The following is a 16,809-nucleotide window of genomic DNA, read 5'->3' as shown; positions in this document are numbered from 1 at the left end:
AATAATCTATTATAAGACACGAGGCATATTTTCAAAGCACTTAGCCTTCCAAAGTTCCAGGTCAAGTACTTCAGATGGCAGGCATTCAGTGGCTCAAAAGGAGGTTTCATCAGCTGGGTGAGAACGACATTGAGATCCCATGACACTGTAGGAGGCTTGACAGGGGGCTTTGACAAAAGCAAACCTCTCATGAAGCGAACAACTAAAGGCTGTCCTGAGATCGGCTTACCTTCCACACGGTAATGGTATGCACTGATTGCACTAAGGTGAACCCTTACAGAGTTGGTCTTGAGACCAGACTCAGACAAGTGCAGAAGGTATTCAAGCAGGGTCTGTGTAGGACAAGAGCGAGGATCTAGGGCCTTGCTGTCACACCAGACGGCAAACCTCCTCCATTGAAAGAAGTAACTCCTCTTAGTGGAATCTTTCCTGGAAGCAAGCAAGATGCGGGAGACACCCTCTGACAGACCCAAAGAGGCAAAGTCTACGCCCTCAACATCCAGGCCGTGAGAGCCAGAGACTGGAGGTTGGGATGCAGAAGCGCCCCCTCGTCCTGTGTGATGAGGGTCGGGAAACACTCCAATCTCCACGGTTCTTCGGAGGACAACTCCAGAAGAAGGGGGAACCAGATCTGACGCGGCCAAAAAGGAGCAATCAGAATCATGGTGCCTCGGTCTTGCTTGAGTTTCAACAAAGTCTTCCCCACCAGAGGTATGGGAGGATAAGCATACAGCAGACCCTCCCCCCAGTCCAGGAGGAAGGCATCCGATGCCAGTCTGCCGTGGGCCTGAAGCCTGGAACAGAACTGAGGGACTTTGTGGTTCACTCGAGATGCGAAGAGATCCACCAGGGGGGTGCCCCACGCCTGGAAGATCTGTCGCACTACTTTGGAACTGAGCGACCATTCGTGAGGTTGCATGATCCTGCTCAATCTGTCGGCCAGACTGTTGTTTACGCCTGCCAGGTATGTGGCTTGGAGCACCATGCCATGCCGGCGAGCCCAGAGCCACATGCTGACGGCTTCCTGACACAGGGGGCGAGATCCGGTGCCCCCCTGCTTGTTGACATAGTACATGGCAACCTGGTTGTCTGTCTGAATTTGGATAATTTGGTGGGACAGCCGATCTCTGAAAGCCTTCAGAGCGTTCCAGATCGCTCGTAACTCCAGAAGATTGATCTGCAGATCGCGTTCCTGGAGGGACCAGCTTCCTTGGGTGTGAAGCCCATCGACATGAGCTCCCCATCCCAGGAGAGACGCATCCGTGGTCAGCACTTTTTGTGGCTGAGGAATTTGGAAAGGACGTCCCAGAGTCAAATTGGACCAGATTGTCCACCAATACAGGGATTCGAGAAAACTCGTGGACAGGTGGATCACGTCTTCTAGACCCCCAGCAGCCTGATACCACTGGGAGGCTAGGGTCCATTGAGCAGATCTCATGTGAAGACGGGCCATGGGAGTCACATGAACTGTGGAGGCCATGTGGCCCAGCAATCTCAACATCTGCCGGGCTGTGATCTGCTGGGACGCTCGCACCCGCGAGACGAGGGACAACAAGTTGTTGGCTCTCGCCTCTGGGAGATAGGCGCGAGCCGTCCGGGAATCCAGCAGAGCTCCTATGAATTCGAGTTTCTGCACTGGGAGAAGATGGGACTTTGGGTAATTTATCACAAACCCCAGTAGCTCCAGGAGGCGAATAGTCATCTGCATGGACTGCAGGGCTCCTGCCTCGGATGTGTTCTTCACCAGCCAATCGTCGAGATATGGGAACACATGCACCCCCAGCCTGCGAAGTGCCGCTGCTACCACAGCCAGGCACTTTGTGAACACCCTGGGCGCAGAGGCGAGCCCAAAGGGTAGCACACAGTACTGGAAGTGGCGTGTGCCCAACTGAAATCGCAGATACTGTCTGTGAGCTGGCAGTATCGGGATGTGTGTGTAGGCATCCTTTAAGTCCCGAGAGCATAGCCAATCGTTTTGCTGAATCATGGGGAGAAGGGTGCCCAGGGAAAGCATCCTGAACTTTTCTTTTACGAGATATTTGTTCAGGGCCCTTAGGTCTAGGATGGGACGCATCCCCCCTGTTTTCTTTTCCACAAGGAAGTACCTGGAATAGAATCCCAGCCCTTCTTGCCCAGATGGCACGGGCTCGACCGCATTGGCGCTGAGAAGGGCGGAGAGTTCCTCTGCAAGTACCTGCTTGTGCTGGAAGCTGTAAGACTGAGCTCCCGGTGGACAATTTGGAGGTTGGGAGGCCAAATTGAGGGTGTATCCTTGCCGGACTATTTGCAGAACCCACTGATCGGAGGTTATGAGAGGCCACCTTTGGTGAAAAGCTTTCAACCTCCCTCCGACTGGCAGGTCGCCCGACACTGACACTTGGATGTCGGCTATGCTCTGCTGGAGCCAGTCAAAAGCTCGCCCCTTGCTTTTGCTGGGGAGCCGCGGGGCCTTGCTGAGGCGCACGCTGCTGACGAGAGCGAGCGCGCTGGGGCTTAGCCTGGGCCGCAGGCTGTCGGGAAGGAGGATTGTACCTACGCTTACCAGAAGTATAGGGAACAGTCTTCCTTCCCCCAAAAAATCGTCTACCTGTAGAGGTAGAAGCTGAAGGCTGCCGGCGGGAGAACTTGTTGAATGCGGTGTCCCGCTGGTGGAGAGACTCTACCACCTGCTCGACTTTTTCTCCAAAAATGTTGTCCGCACGGCAAGGCGAGTCCGCAATCCGCTGCTGGAGTCTATTCTCCAGGTCGGCGGCACGCAGCCATGAGAGCCTGCGCGTCACCACACCTTGAGCAGCGGCCCTGGACGCAACATCAAAAGTGTCATAAACTCCTCTGGCCAGGAATTTTCTGCACGCCTTCAGCTGCCTGACCACCTCCTGAAAAGGCTTGGCTTGCTCAGGGGGAAGAGCATCAACCAAGCCCGCCAACTGTCGCACATTATTCCGCATGTGTATGCTCGTGTAGAGCTGGTAAGACTGAATTTTGGCCACGAGCATAGAGGAGTGGTAGGCCTTCCTCCCAAAGGAGTCTAAGGTTCTAGAGTCTTTGCCCGGGGGCGCCGAAGCATGCTCCCTAGAACTCTTAGCCTTCTTCAGGGCCAGATCCACAACTCCAGAGTCGTGAGGCAACTGGGTGCGCATCAGCTCTGGGTCCCCATGGATCCGGTACTGGGACTCGATCTTCTTGGGGATGTGGGGATTAGTTAAAGGCTTGGTCCAGTTCGCCAGCAATGTCTTTTTGAGGACATGGTGCAGGGGAACAGTGGACGCTTCCTTAGGTGGAGAAGGATAATCCAGGAGCTCAAACATTTCAGCCCTGGGTTCGTCCTCCACAACCACCGGGAAGGGGATGGCCGTAGACATCTCCCGGACAAAGGAAGCAAAAGACAGACTCTCGGGAGGAGAAAGCTGTCTTTCAGGAGAGGGAGTGGGATCAGAAGGTAGACCCTCAGACTCCTCGTCAGAGAAATATCTGGGGTCTTCTTCTTCCTCCCACGAGGCCTCACCCTCGGTGTCAGACACAAGTTCACGGACCTGCGTCTGCAACCGTGCCCGGCTCGACTCCGTGGAGCCACGTCCACGATGGGGGCGTCGAGAGGTAGACTCCCTCGCCCGCATCGGCGAAGCTCCCTCCGCCGACGTAGTCGGGGAGCCCTCCTGGGAGGTGGCCGCAGTCGGCACCGCACGCGGTACCGACGTCGGGGACCTCACCCCGGGCGATGGGCCAGCCGGCGCCACGCTCGACGGTACCGGAGGCGCAAGCACCGCCGGTACCGGAGGGGTAGGGCGCAACAGCTCCCCCAGAATCTCTGGGAGAACGGCCCGGAGGCTCTCGTTCAGAGCGGCTGCAGAGAAAGGCATGGAGGTCGATGCAGGCGTCGACGTCAGAACCTGTTCCGGGCGTGGAGGCTGTTCCGGGCTGTCCAGAGTGGAGCGCATCGACACCTCCTGAACAGAGGGTGAGCGGTCCTCTCGGTGCCGATGCCTGCTGGGTGCCGACTCCCTCGGCGACCCAGAGCTCTCGGTGCCGACGCGGGGAGGGGACCGGTGTCGATGCTTCTTCGACTTCTTCCGAAGCATGTCACCGGAGCTCCCCGGCACCGACGAGGAGGACGTAGAATCCAGCCGTCGCTTCCTCGGGGCCGAGGCCGAAGGAGGTCGGTCTCGGGGGGGCTGTACCGCAGGAGCCCTCAGGGTAGGAGGAGACCCACCCGAGGGCTCACCGCCACCAGCAGGGGAATGGACAGCCCTCACCTGCACTCCACTCGATGCACCACCGTCCGACGACATCAGGAGACGAGGTCCCGGTACCACCGACGTCGATGCAGCTATCCGATGTCTCGGCGCCGATGCAGAGGGCCGATGCCTCGATGCACTCGATGCACTGGCAGCCAAGGAAGAAGGTCTGGACGCTGATGACGTCGATGCACACGATGACCCCGGTGCCGATGCCGACGAAGAGCCCGAGAACAAAACGTTCCACTGGGCCAATCTCGCTACTTGAGTCCGCCTTTGTAAGAGGGAACACAGACTACAGTTCTGGGGACGGTGCTCGGCCCCCAGACACTGAAGACACGAAGAGTGCCTATCAGTGAGCGAGATTACCCGGGCGCACTGGGTGCACTTCTTGAAGCCGCTGGAAGGCTTCGATGTCATGGGCGGAAAAATCACGCCGGCGAAGTCAAAATCCGAAATGACGAATTTGGAGCACCAAAACTTTAAGGGAGAAAAATCTCGACCGAGGCCGAAAAGAGGCCTACCCCGACAACGAAAGAAAACTTACCGGGGCAAAAACTGGAAACACGGGAAGGGGCAAACGAAACCCAAGGGGGTTTCCGGAGCACTTTCCAAACGAAAAGAAACTTTTCCGAAGAAAAAACACGTCGATTTAGAAAACGGACGCGCGAGGTCGACTCTCCGGGGCTCGACACGACAAAAACACAGCCGTACCGAGTGCGGACGAAAGAAGACTGGCCGGCTCGAGCCGGTTTCGGGCGGGAAGACGGCCGCGCATGCGCGGTGCGCGCGAGGACTAGAAAAGGACTTTGCTAGGAAGATTCCGATTGGAGGGGCTGCCGAGGACGTCACCCATCAGTGAGAACAAGCAGCCTGCTTGTCCTCGGAGAAAGGCAACTATTAACACTGTCAGTAAATGGTTGATTTTAACCTTTTTGCAATAATAGCCACGTGCTAATTTTCCCTTAGAACGTGAGAACTTACAACACCTATCTCGCTTCAGAAAGAGGTGAGAGGCGCTGCTCGGGTCGTTAATAGGGAGGGGGGTCTCGGTGGAGGGGGGGAGCGGCGTAGTCGACCTCAGGGGGGGCAGCGGGGACGGGGCACGGGGCGCAAGAATGACGGGAGGCGGAGTTAGCTCTGCAGAACACAGGAACAGGAAGGGAGGGGGACCGGGGCAGCTAGCATTTTGCTTTTTCGGGGGGGGGGGGGGGCAAGGCCGTCCATACAGGACGCTCCTGATGTGCGCCCTTGCCCCCTCCCGATCCTTTGTTTTTGGGTTTTGCTGACCGGGTAGCCACGTGTATGTGTTGTGGCTTTTTTTTTTGTTTGTTTTTACGTTTGCAGCATGCGCAGAGCAGCCAGCAAAACGCTTGGCTGCTCTGCGCATGATTTAGGGGCCGATTACCGATGTGTATTGTGATTCTTTGATACATTGTACGTTTGAATACCGATCTGAGCATGTGTGACTTTTTTGTTTGGTGCATTCTTCGTTTTTTAAAAATCGTTAGGGACTTTAACGATTTTGATTTTTTTACGTTTGGTTGCTGCATCTGCCTCAAAGTGACATCTATTTCTTACAATGTTGTGTGGTTTTGTAGACATCCACCTAAAAGGTTACTGAGATGTCAAATTTGAAACACTACCCAAAAGTTAGAGTTTCAAAGAGGCAAGAGACCAGTTTTTTCTCAGAAATTCAGCAAGAGGCAAGAGACCAGTTTTTTCTCAGAAATTCAGCCATTAACATTTTAGCGCTGTATCCTTTTTCAACTCTGGGTATTTTAATTAAAACAATCTTCTTTTTACAACATTTTGTTTGCTATCAACATATAATGACATCATGGATGACACTGAAAGCATTTAGGGCCAAGCTGATCTTTCTTATGCCCTCCCGCACCAAGTAGGGGACCTACCAGTTCTTTATCCTTGTCCCTGGAGAGGTCAAGAGAAATAAAACACACACACGAGATGAATATATGAAAAAAAGCAATGCAGAGCAACCTCCTGAGCCTTCTGAATTGCGAAGGTTCTACAGGACTGGCTCAGAGATACACTTCAGCCCTCTTCCTTTTATTGGTAAGCAATCAATGCCACATCATCATTATTTTCAGAAACTAATCACATGTTATAAGTGTCACGTGGAAAGCATTACTCATTAATCATTACCTTTCTTATGAAAGTTTATCAGAATCATGGAAATTTGTTCTAATATCAGGATATGTCAGCAGTTGTCCATCCAGCATATTAATAACAAGTCTGATCACCACCCATATTTATCTTTCCAATTCACGTGTCAAATATCTGGCCGAGCAACGTATCTTTGGTCCCGTAATGCTGACAAAGCTATGATTTCCCAAAAACAAGCTATAATTAAATGTACTGATCATGGACACGGCTTAGTTCCTTGTTCTTTATCATTCTGCTAGCCTCAGCTGTTGATTTAGAAATACGTGTTATTTCTAGCTTTTATTTCCAGTTATTATAACATTAGTTTAATTTTCCAGTAATTATTTTAGTTACTGTAAGCTTCATCCAGCTGCAAGCTTTTGTCTCCCCTGATTTAACTGTTATATTAAGTTACTGGGCAGATCCTCAATCATTCTCAACCCAGACCCGGGGGTCTCTATTCTCAGACAGATTTTCCAGACCATCAACATCAGTGAGTAATCAAATTATGTCAGAAACTGAGATTTGTGACAGCAGTTTGTAAAAATTAAAAACCTCTTATATGAGACAAGAGATTCCTATGTAATTTGGTGTCAATGAAGCAAATGGATATCGCTTTGTGCATATAAATTTAATTAATTTTCGGTGAAGGTTCAAGATTGTTATTGCAAAATGTTTAGGGGACTCACTTTTTCCAGACACAGTGTATATGCTCTTACTTAGATACTGTTCCTGTTCTGTTCCATAGTTTATCAGGTTTGGTGTGTGTATTTGAATACACCTGTCTGGGTATGTAATTAGCTTTTTATATTTTTAATCCTTTGGTGCCCTTATGTTTTATTTTAAGTAATAGCCTTTTTCATATATATTTCCTGTTGGTTAACTTTTACACATTCTAGTTTCTTTCATTTAAAATTTTATACATGTGTATAATTTATAATTTGAGAAATCAGAGTATGATTTTATCAATATTGTTTGAATTATGCACAGAAACAGTAATGGTAGGTCTTCTAATCGGAACTACATCTCCTCATGGATAAAGATAAGCAAATGTTCATTATGCAGCTAGACTTATCATCTGCCTTTGACCTGGTAAACCATGAAATCCTCTTAGAAATGCTCAAAGGAGTGGGAGACAGAGTACTTAATTGGTTCTCAGAATTTCTAACACACAGATCCATTCAAGTCAAATGGCAACAATCCCAATTTCAACCATGGCCCATGAAACAGAGTTCCACAAGGCTCCCCACTCTCCCCTATTCTCCTTAATGTCTATCTCAGAGACATAGGGAAGATATTAACTCCATATAAAATCAAATATTACGCCTATGCGGATGACATTATCCTTTTTTTCCCAGGAACAAACCTATCATCAGTATAGTCACTGATGAAAGAAGTCTTCATGGTACTATACAAGTTGTTTTGCTCCCTGAAACTGAAAATCAACCCCATCAAAACCAACATATTATCGGTGGGAAACAAAACAGCAAGAACCCAACATACTGCCTGAACTGGCAGGAACAACAATCCCACTGAAAAATGAAATCAAATACCTGGGAGTATGTTCAGACTTACACTTCAATAAGTCCTCGCAGATAAACAACCCAATACGTAAAAGCTTCTTTAAATTAAAACTGACATATGAAATATCTACTTGACCAAATCCACTATAGTACAGGCGCTATGGTCCTTAAAGGACTCAACTACTGCAACATAGTATATTTAGGCCTACCAAACAAATCCCTCAAATGACTACAAATAGTAAAACATGCAGCAACTAAATGGATAGGAGGTCACTGGTCTGATCATTCTGAACCATTTCATATCAAGCTACACTGGCTACCTATTAAAGCAAGAATAGAATTCAAGCTACTACTAACAGTGATCTTTAAAGGTCTCTATGGCCTCACACTACCCTACATTTGAAACCTCATCCAACCACACGATCCCTCAAGGAAATCAAACTGGTTATACTAGCTACACAAGAAAGCAGACAAGAAAACTCACACTAAAATTACAGGCAAAGAAGCAGAACTGTGGAACTCGCTGCCATGAGAAATAAGATTAATAACAAAATATCTACATTTTAGATGCTCAAAAATTTGTCTATTCCAGAAACACTTTGGCGAAACCACAGAAAATCCTATCCCACCTGGACGCAAGACGTGGAAGATAAAGTATGAAACTACCTGATGAACCCTGACAGAACACTCACAAAATGGAACCCTAACCCGTCCTGCTACAAAACAGTTAAGGGACTGACAGACTATGAGGCATATTTTCAAAGCACTTAGCCTTCCAAAGTTCCACAGAAACTTATGGAACTTTGGAAGGCTAAGTGCTTTGAAAATATGCCTCTATGGGTCCTAAAGACTATCATGTTTAAATTTCAAGATGTGATTCTTACTATGTTAGCCTCTATAAACAGTTAATCCTTATAATGTTAGCCCTATATTCTCAGTTAATCCTAACATAGTCATAATTTAAACAGGTTAGCTATTTTTATTTAAGATGTAGTGTAATCATGCTTGCTGTATATTGAATGGCTCCACTGTAAGATATTAATATTAATTAATTTTATTGACACTGTTAAATGTAAACTGCTTAGAACTTGTCGGTGAATCAAGTTAAAAATGCCAAATTAAATTAAATTTTTGTTATCAGAATTATATTGTTCTTATCCTAACAGTACCGACTTGAACCCAACACAGCCCAGGGAAAGGCAAAACTTGGCCAAGTCAGGCACTTTGTTCTATGCCCCACCTGTATTGTTGCTATTTGAATACATTTTATTCTTGTACTATATTGAATCACTTTGATCTGCTCTCTTTTTTGCCATTATAACTCTAGCAGACTGCTTGTCTGTTTGCTTTCTGGGACCTTCTTTTTTGATGGGCATGGTCGCTAAGAAAAAATACATAACTGTGTTTGTGTTTACTGCAATTTCTTGAAATACCACAGTATTTTAACAAGCAGGTCACTGCAGTTAACAATACTAAAATGTCAGGTACAGAAAAGAACAACAAAAATTTAACAGAATAGTAATATACATTCATAAAAAAAAAAAACTATGAGAGGAATAGAGAACAGCAGGACAGGGACTGCACCAGCAATTATACCAAAGCTAGGCCATAGGTTCTTTAAAAAAAAAAAAAAAATTTTTTTGAGATAAGTCTTAAATTTTGACAAAGAGGACTCAGATCGCATATATGGTATAATAGAGTTCCGTAATTTTGGTGCCATGAAAAAAAAAATGCTTTATTCTAGTGAGTTCAAAACAGGCTTATTTAGGTAAGGGTAAAACTAGTGGTGGTATGTGTATTGTGAGAGGGTAGGTGAAAGGGGATCCAGGAAGGCACGCAGAAGGGGGGTGCAGGCAACCGTGGAACCCCAACAGGGCAGACTTCATGTGCACAACACCCACATTCAGAAAGCTGCGCTACCGGAGGCAGAGAGGTTGGCCGGGTTAAGGAAGAAGAGGAGGAACTACCAGTCCCAGAATCCCTCTCTTCCCCACCCGGCTGTGCAAGAGTTAGGGGAGGAGATAGAAGATTGGGAAATGGTCTCTGAGGAAGGTGATGAGGGCCAGCTGGAGAGGTTGGGGGCGGGGGAAGTTGAAGAGGAGGATAAAATGGAGGTTACTGAAGGACTAGAGGAGGAACAGATGGAGATTGGAGCTCTGGCTCAAACCCGAAAAGCTGCTGTAAGAGGGTGGCTAGCTGTGCCTTGGAGAGACTGGTGGAAGACCAGAGGAGAGAGACTGAGGCGCTGGGGGAGATCTCTACTAAAGAGGAAACAGGTGCAGCCCCTGGGAGAGAAAGAGGGCAGGGCACAATTGAAACCCCAGTCTGAACCAGGTGGGACCAAAGCTGTGTAGCTGTGCTGTAAGAAAGAAACTGTTTCATACTGGAGAGGTCTGGGCCTGCAACCTACCAAGCTATTGTGTTTTCTTTCTGATAATGTACTGTTCCCTAAAAGAAGTAATTTTGGCTAAAGTGAAGTTATATGGACTGTTTAAACCCTGAATGAGACTTTGGCAGCAAACCTTAACAACCTGGGAGTAAGGTGTTTTCCTTTTGTGTCTATGCTGAATGGAAGCAAGAAAATAAAGTTTTTTTTTCTATAAACGTTTTGCCTTGATTGAGCCTCTGTGGAAACAATAGAGAGAGGAGGAAGTCCTGCAAGCTCTCACTGGGTCTGGCGCTGAGTTCCCAGAACAGGCCAAGGTGGTGTGGAGCGAGGCAACAGTCGGGTGAAGAAGGAAGCTAAGCAGGGTCGAGCCCGGCTGGGTCCTGGAAGGGAGACCCAGCGACAGTATATGTACACCTTGTAATGTGAATGGACAGACAACAAACCCCTCCCACAAAGGTACTCTCACTTGTGAAAAGCACTAAGAGCACAGAAAGAGATACCACAGCAAGCCCCAGGAGACCAGCAGAAAGGGAGGAAGTCACATCATCCTGAAGAGAGAAGGGAAAGAGAAACTGACTTTTATAAAAGTGCTGGTCTTACCCTGCTAAGTGGACCTGTGCCCAAACAGTAAATTTGGGGGCACGATGGAGCAAAGTTTCCATTTAGTACCTTTGTAAGGTCTCTCCTTGGCTTACCTTGCTGGCGGGCTTGCTCGCAGCTCAAGTAGCTGATTCCTTATTTACAGTCACTGCAATTTTCTACTGGATAATTGTATGGGGTTTTTTTGTTTGTTTTTCTTTAACCTTTCAGAAGGCACTACAATTGATTGCCAATTTGTTACAATTTTGATATATTACTCTAAGCTCACACCAGATTATTGACATGAACATTTAAAATATTTATGAATATCAACAAGGCAAGCTATTGGTAGTTCTCTAGAATTAAAGAAGCAGAACATAATTAAGAACTATACAACAATACATCTCATGTGCATTACTCATATCAAGTAAACATCAAGTAAACATCCTGAAAGCTTGTTTTGCAACTCAATTTCACTTACATTTTCATTTTCAAAGAAATATTTTTCATTTCCTCCAGAGCCTTGCCAGGCCACCTGCAAAATGGCATAACAGAATTAAAACACAGAATGTATCACTGTCCTCAAAATGTAGCCGAGGTTTGACTGAAAAACTGTGAAACACTTGAAAGCAAGATAATCACACCTAAGCAAACAGTTTTGAAACATAAAAGCGAGGACACTTACTTGCAGGAGGTATTCTCAGAAGACAGCAGGCCTTATAGTCTCACGACCTGCGTTGCCCACTCCAGAACTTATAATCAGCTTATAAGATCTTTGTGGAGTGTGAGTCACACTCCACTGTGCATGCACGAGCGCCTTCCCGCCTGCCAAGACAGCGCGGGACCCACAGTACAATACTATAGCATATGAAAACAAAAACAAGAGACAACTCCAAGGGGAGTTGGGCGCGTTGTGAGATTATAAAACCTGCTGTCCTCGGAGAATACCTGCTACAGATAAGCATCTTTGCCTTCTCAGAGGACAAGCAGGCTGATTATTCTCACATGTGGGGTATCCCTAGCATCCAGGCTCACTCAAAACAATGAACACTGGTCAACTGGGCCTCGCAACAGCGAGGACATAACATAGATTAACCTGAAACTATATACAGCTAGCTGAGAGTGCAACCTGGAACAGAATAAAAACGGGCCTAGGTGGGTGGAGTTGGATTCTAAACCCCAAACAGATTCTGCAACACGGACTGCCAAACCTACTGACGTGTTGGGTATCCTACTGAAGACAGTAGTGACATGTGAATGTGAGGACTGATGACCACATTGCAGCCTTGCAAATCTCTTCAATGGAGGCTGACTTTAAAGTGAGCCACCGACGCAGCCATGGCTCTAACATTGTGAGCTATGACATGGCCCACCAGAGTCAGCCCAGCTTGGGCATAAGTGAAGGAAATGCAATCTGCCAGCCAATTTGAGATGGTGCGTTTTCCGATGGCGACTCCCCTCCTGTTGGGATCGAAAGAAAAAAATAACTGGGCGGACTGTCTGAAGGGCCTCATCCGCTCCACGTAAAAGGCCAATGCTCTCTTGCAGTCCAAGGTGTGCAAACTGCTTTCGCCAGGGTGGACATGAGGTTGGGAAAAAAAGGTTGGCAAGACAATTGACTGGTTCAGATGGAACTCCGACACCACTTTCGGTAGGAACTTAGGGTGCGTGCGGAGGTTTACTCTGTTGTGATTAAACTTAGTATAAAGTGCATCCACCACAAGGGCCTGAAGTTCACTGACCCTACGAGCTGAAGTAACAGCCACCAAGAAAATGACCTTCCAGGTCAAGTACTTCAGATGGCAGGTGGCTCAAAAGGAGCTTTCATCAGCTGGGTGAGAACAACGTTGAGATCCCATGACACTGGTGGAAGTTTGACAGGGGGCTTTGACAAAAGCAAACCTCTCATAAAGCGAACTAAAGGCTGTCCAGAGATAGGTTTACCCTCTACATGCCGATGATAAGCACTAATTCCTAACTACACGCTCATATCAAGTGACATCAAATTCGACTACATCAGCCACATGGACACCTGAATGTGGAGTTCCACAGGGATCTCCCCTCTCACCGACTATATTCAACCTAATGATGACACCCTTGGCCAAACTACTATCAAAGCAAAACCTCAACCCTTACATTTACGCTGATGATGTAACGATCTACATCCCATTCAAACAAGACCTAAAAGAAATTTCCAATGAAATCAACCAAAGTCTACATATCATGCACTCCTGGGCAGATGCCTTTCAGTTAAAACTCAATGCAGAAAAAACCCAATGCCTAATACTCACCTCTCAACACAACACGAGCAAATTTACCACCATCAACACACCAAAACGAAATCTACCAATTTCGGAAACCCTGAAAATTCTTGGAGTCACCATTGACCGGCACCTAACACTTGAGAATCACACGAAAAACACAACCAAAAAGATGTTCCACTCAAGGTGGAAATTAAAAAGAGTAAAACCATTCTTCCCAAGAACCGTTTTCCGCAAACTGGTACAATCATTAGTACTCAGTCACCTAGACTATTGCAACTCACGCTACGCTGGCTGCAAAGAGCAAATACTCAAAAAACTCCAGACAGCCCAGAACACAGCAGCCAGACTCATATTTGGAAAACCAAAATACGAAAGTGCAAAACCCGTACGAGAGAAGCTACACTGGTTACCACTCAAAGAACGCATCACGATCAAAGTATGTACCCTAGTACATAAAATCATCCATGGCGAGGCCCCAGCCTACATGTCAGACCTGATAGACCTACCACCCAGGAATGCTAAAAGATCATCTCACACATTCCTTAATCTTCATTTCCCCAACTGTAAAGGCCTAAAATATAAACTAATGAGAACGCAATTCTGGAACGCATTGCCACGTAACCTAAAAGTGATCTATGAACTGACCAACTTCCGCAAACTGCTGAAGACCCATCTCTTCGACAAGATTTACTACAAAGATCAAAACATGTGAAATTCCCACATATATCTAGTAATGTTAAGAATGCCTTATATCACTATCATGTATTCCACTACCATGTAACCCAAAATACTTCTGTAACACTAAACATCAATTCTCCTCTCATTTCCACTATCCATGATGTATTGTAAGCCACATTGAGCCTGCAAAGAGGTGGGATAATGTGAGATACAAATGCAATAAATAAATAAAATAAAAATGAGGTGAACTCTTACGGAGTTGATCTTGAGAGCAGACTCTTGACAAGTGTAGAAGGTATTCAAGCAGGTTCTGTGTAGGACAAGAAAGAGGATCTAGGGCCTTGCTGTCACACCAGACGGCAAACCTCCTCCATTTGAAAGAGTAACACCTCTTCGTGAAATCTTTTCTAGAAGCAAGACCCGGGAGACACCCTCTGAAAGACCCAAGGAGGCGAATTCTAAGCTCTCAACATCCAGGCCGTGAGAGCCAGAGACTGGAGATGAGGATGTAGAAGTGACCCCTCGTTCTGGGTGATGAGGGTTAGAAAACACTCCAATCGCCACAGTTCTTTGGAGGACAACTCCAGAAATAGAGAGAAACAAATCTGGCGCGGCCAGAAGGGTGAAATCAGGATCATGGTTCCGTGGGCTTGCTTGAGTTTCAGCAAAGTCTTCCCTACTAGAGGTATGGGAGGATACGCATACAGAAGGCCTGATCCCCAATGAAGGAGAAATGCATCTGACACTAGTCTGTCGTGGGCCTAAAGCCTGGAACAGAACTGAGGGACCTTGTGATTGATCTGAGTGGCAAAAAGATCCACCGAGGGGGTGCCCCACGCTCCGAAGATCTTGCGGGCTACGCCCATATTCAGTGACCACTCGTGAGGTTGCATTACCCTGCTCAGTCTGTCGGCCAGACTATTGTTTACACCTGCCAGATAAGTAGCTTGGAGAAACATGCCATGATGGCGTGCCCAAAGCCACATCTGAACAGCTTCCTGACACAGAGGGTGAGATCCGGTGCCCCGATTGTTGGTGCGGGTTATAAGACACACTAAGCCTGAAAGCAGAGTTGAGCTTCCATTCCGCAGGGGGCGTCTGAGGCCTTTGCTACTGAATTCCTGCTAGAAATGGACTCCATAACTTGGCACTCTCTGGTGCGAGTGCGAGGGGAGACTTAGATGAAGCGTGTGTGGGTGAATGCAGTATATTTACAACCAGACCTCAACTCTGGAGTTTGTACTAGTTGGGCTTGGGAGACCCGACATTCAGAACATGGAGCAAGATGGAGCTGAGGGTTGGCAGTGAACTTATGGGACATTTGTTGCTGATCATTTAAGAGGGAGTTCTCATGGTTTGATTCTGTTAAAATAGCAGTGTACATGTGAAGGCCGGAGTGTATGGGGGGGGGGGGGGGGTTATCCCATGGTTTTTGTTTTTTCTTCTCTCCCTTTTCCCCTCTCCTATTAAGGTCAAAAAGAAAATGTTCCGGAGAGAGGGGGACAAACATGTCAGATTGAGGGCAGTGAGCCTTCAACAAGGAGCCAACTTGGGAGTCGGGTCTAATTGGGGAGGGGATTCTCTGGCTCCCAAGACTGAGAGAAAGGGTGCATGGTAGGTTGGAAGCTGGTGTAACGTCATTAAGATGAGGGGATCTCACAATTTGAAGTTATATATACAGCTTACTTTGTTGGGCAACTGTGTGCTTAGGAGTGAGCGAATGTGAGAGATCCACCCCTAGTTTCCCCCCCCCCCCCCCTCTACTCCTCTCTTCTCTCTTACTTCTTATTCCTCTCTTGGAGAATGATGATTAGCTCATGGACATTATCAGTAGGGAGGGGTTCTTGGGGAAAAGCTCCTAGTCTGTTTGATGGGTAGTTCTGGGCTCAGGAGCTGGGAGGTTCCGGTAGTTTAGTGGAACGTGTGGTGTTATAGGGTTGGGAAGGTTCAGGGGGATGGGGGGAGGGTAGGGGATTGGGGAGGGAGGATGAGGGGCGGGACAGTGCAGTGTCCAATAACTTAGGGAGAACTCAACTGGATCTAAGCTTGGGGGGTTGGTTTGATCACATTCTGGGGAGGGGGGGGTGGAGGCTGGGACATCTTTCCGGGATAATTATGGCAAGGCTGATCACTAGCGGGAACTATATTCTTTCTGAGCGCGAGGGGATAGGTTAAATGTCTAGTTTGAAGTTCACTACTTGGAATGTTAGTGGAATACGCTCTCTGATCAATAGCCAGACACTGTTAAAAGCTCTTAACAATAGGGGGACCTCCTTTGCCTTCCTACAGGACTCACCTCCCCACGGTGGAACATGCAAAATTGAAAAAATGGTGGGTAGGAGAAATTTTTGCGGCGCCAGCAGTGGGCAGGAGGGGGGGGGGGGAAGTGGTGATCCTGATCAGAAAGGGACTAAATCTGGAGACCAAAAGGGTTGTGGTGGATCCGGAGGGCAGGTTTGTTCTAGCCTCGGTGATATTGGAGCAACAACCTCTTTTGCTGTGTAATCTTTATGCTCCAAATGTTTTTGAGAAAAAGTTTTTTGTGCGGGTAATTCATGAGATTCTTGAAATGGGTGAGGCGCAGATAGTAGTGTGTGTGGGGGGGGGATCTGAATGATGCGGTGGACCCTACCTTAGATCGTTCCAAGCCAACGGACAGGGAATTGGCTAGGACAGAACGAGAGGTGAATTTATTGAGCTCTGCGTTGGGTTTGGTGGACGTATGGAAAGAGACTACACGCATGTATCTAGAGTACACTCTAAGATGTCTAGAATAGATTATCTGTTGCTTTCTAGGGAGCTACTAACTCAGGTGGTTGATGTAAGGATAGCCCCGATAACGATCTCAGACCATGCTTGGGTAGAGTTAGGGATGCAGGGGGGAGGCTCTACGATCTCAGGGAGTACATGAAGATTTCCATCCTTCCTTCACAGGGACAGTCACTTTTTGCCGTATTTGTTTACCAAATGGGAGC

At 47.4% G+C, this 16,809-nt stretch overlaps 1 protein-coding gene across 1 annotated transcript in view; it reads right to left on the bottom strand.

Moving 5' to 3' along the window:
• Positions 1-16,809, bottom strand: part of IFT172 (intraflagellar transport 172) — a 335,758-nt gene that overhangs the window by 262,171 nt on the left and 56,778 nt on the right. Inside the window, exon 12 of the mRNA XM_030198582.1 lies at positions 11,374-11,427. Within this exon, the coding sequence (XP_030054442.1) occupies positions 11,374-11,427 (54 nt within the window). The remainder of the gene's footprint in view (positions 1-11,373; positions 11,428-16,809) is intronic.

Source organism: Microcaecilia unicolor, chromosome 3, assembly GCF_901765095.1.
Source record: "Microcaecilia unicolor chromosome 3, aMicUni1.1, whole genome shotgun sequence".
Classification (NCBI taxonomy): Eukaryota; Metazoa; Chordata; class Amphibia; order Gymnophiona; family Siphonopidae; genus Microcaecilia; species Microcaecilia unicolor.
Note: the sequence above shows the minus strand (reverse complement) of the source record. Positions and strands in the feature narration are given on the sequence as shown.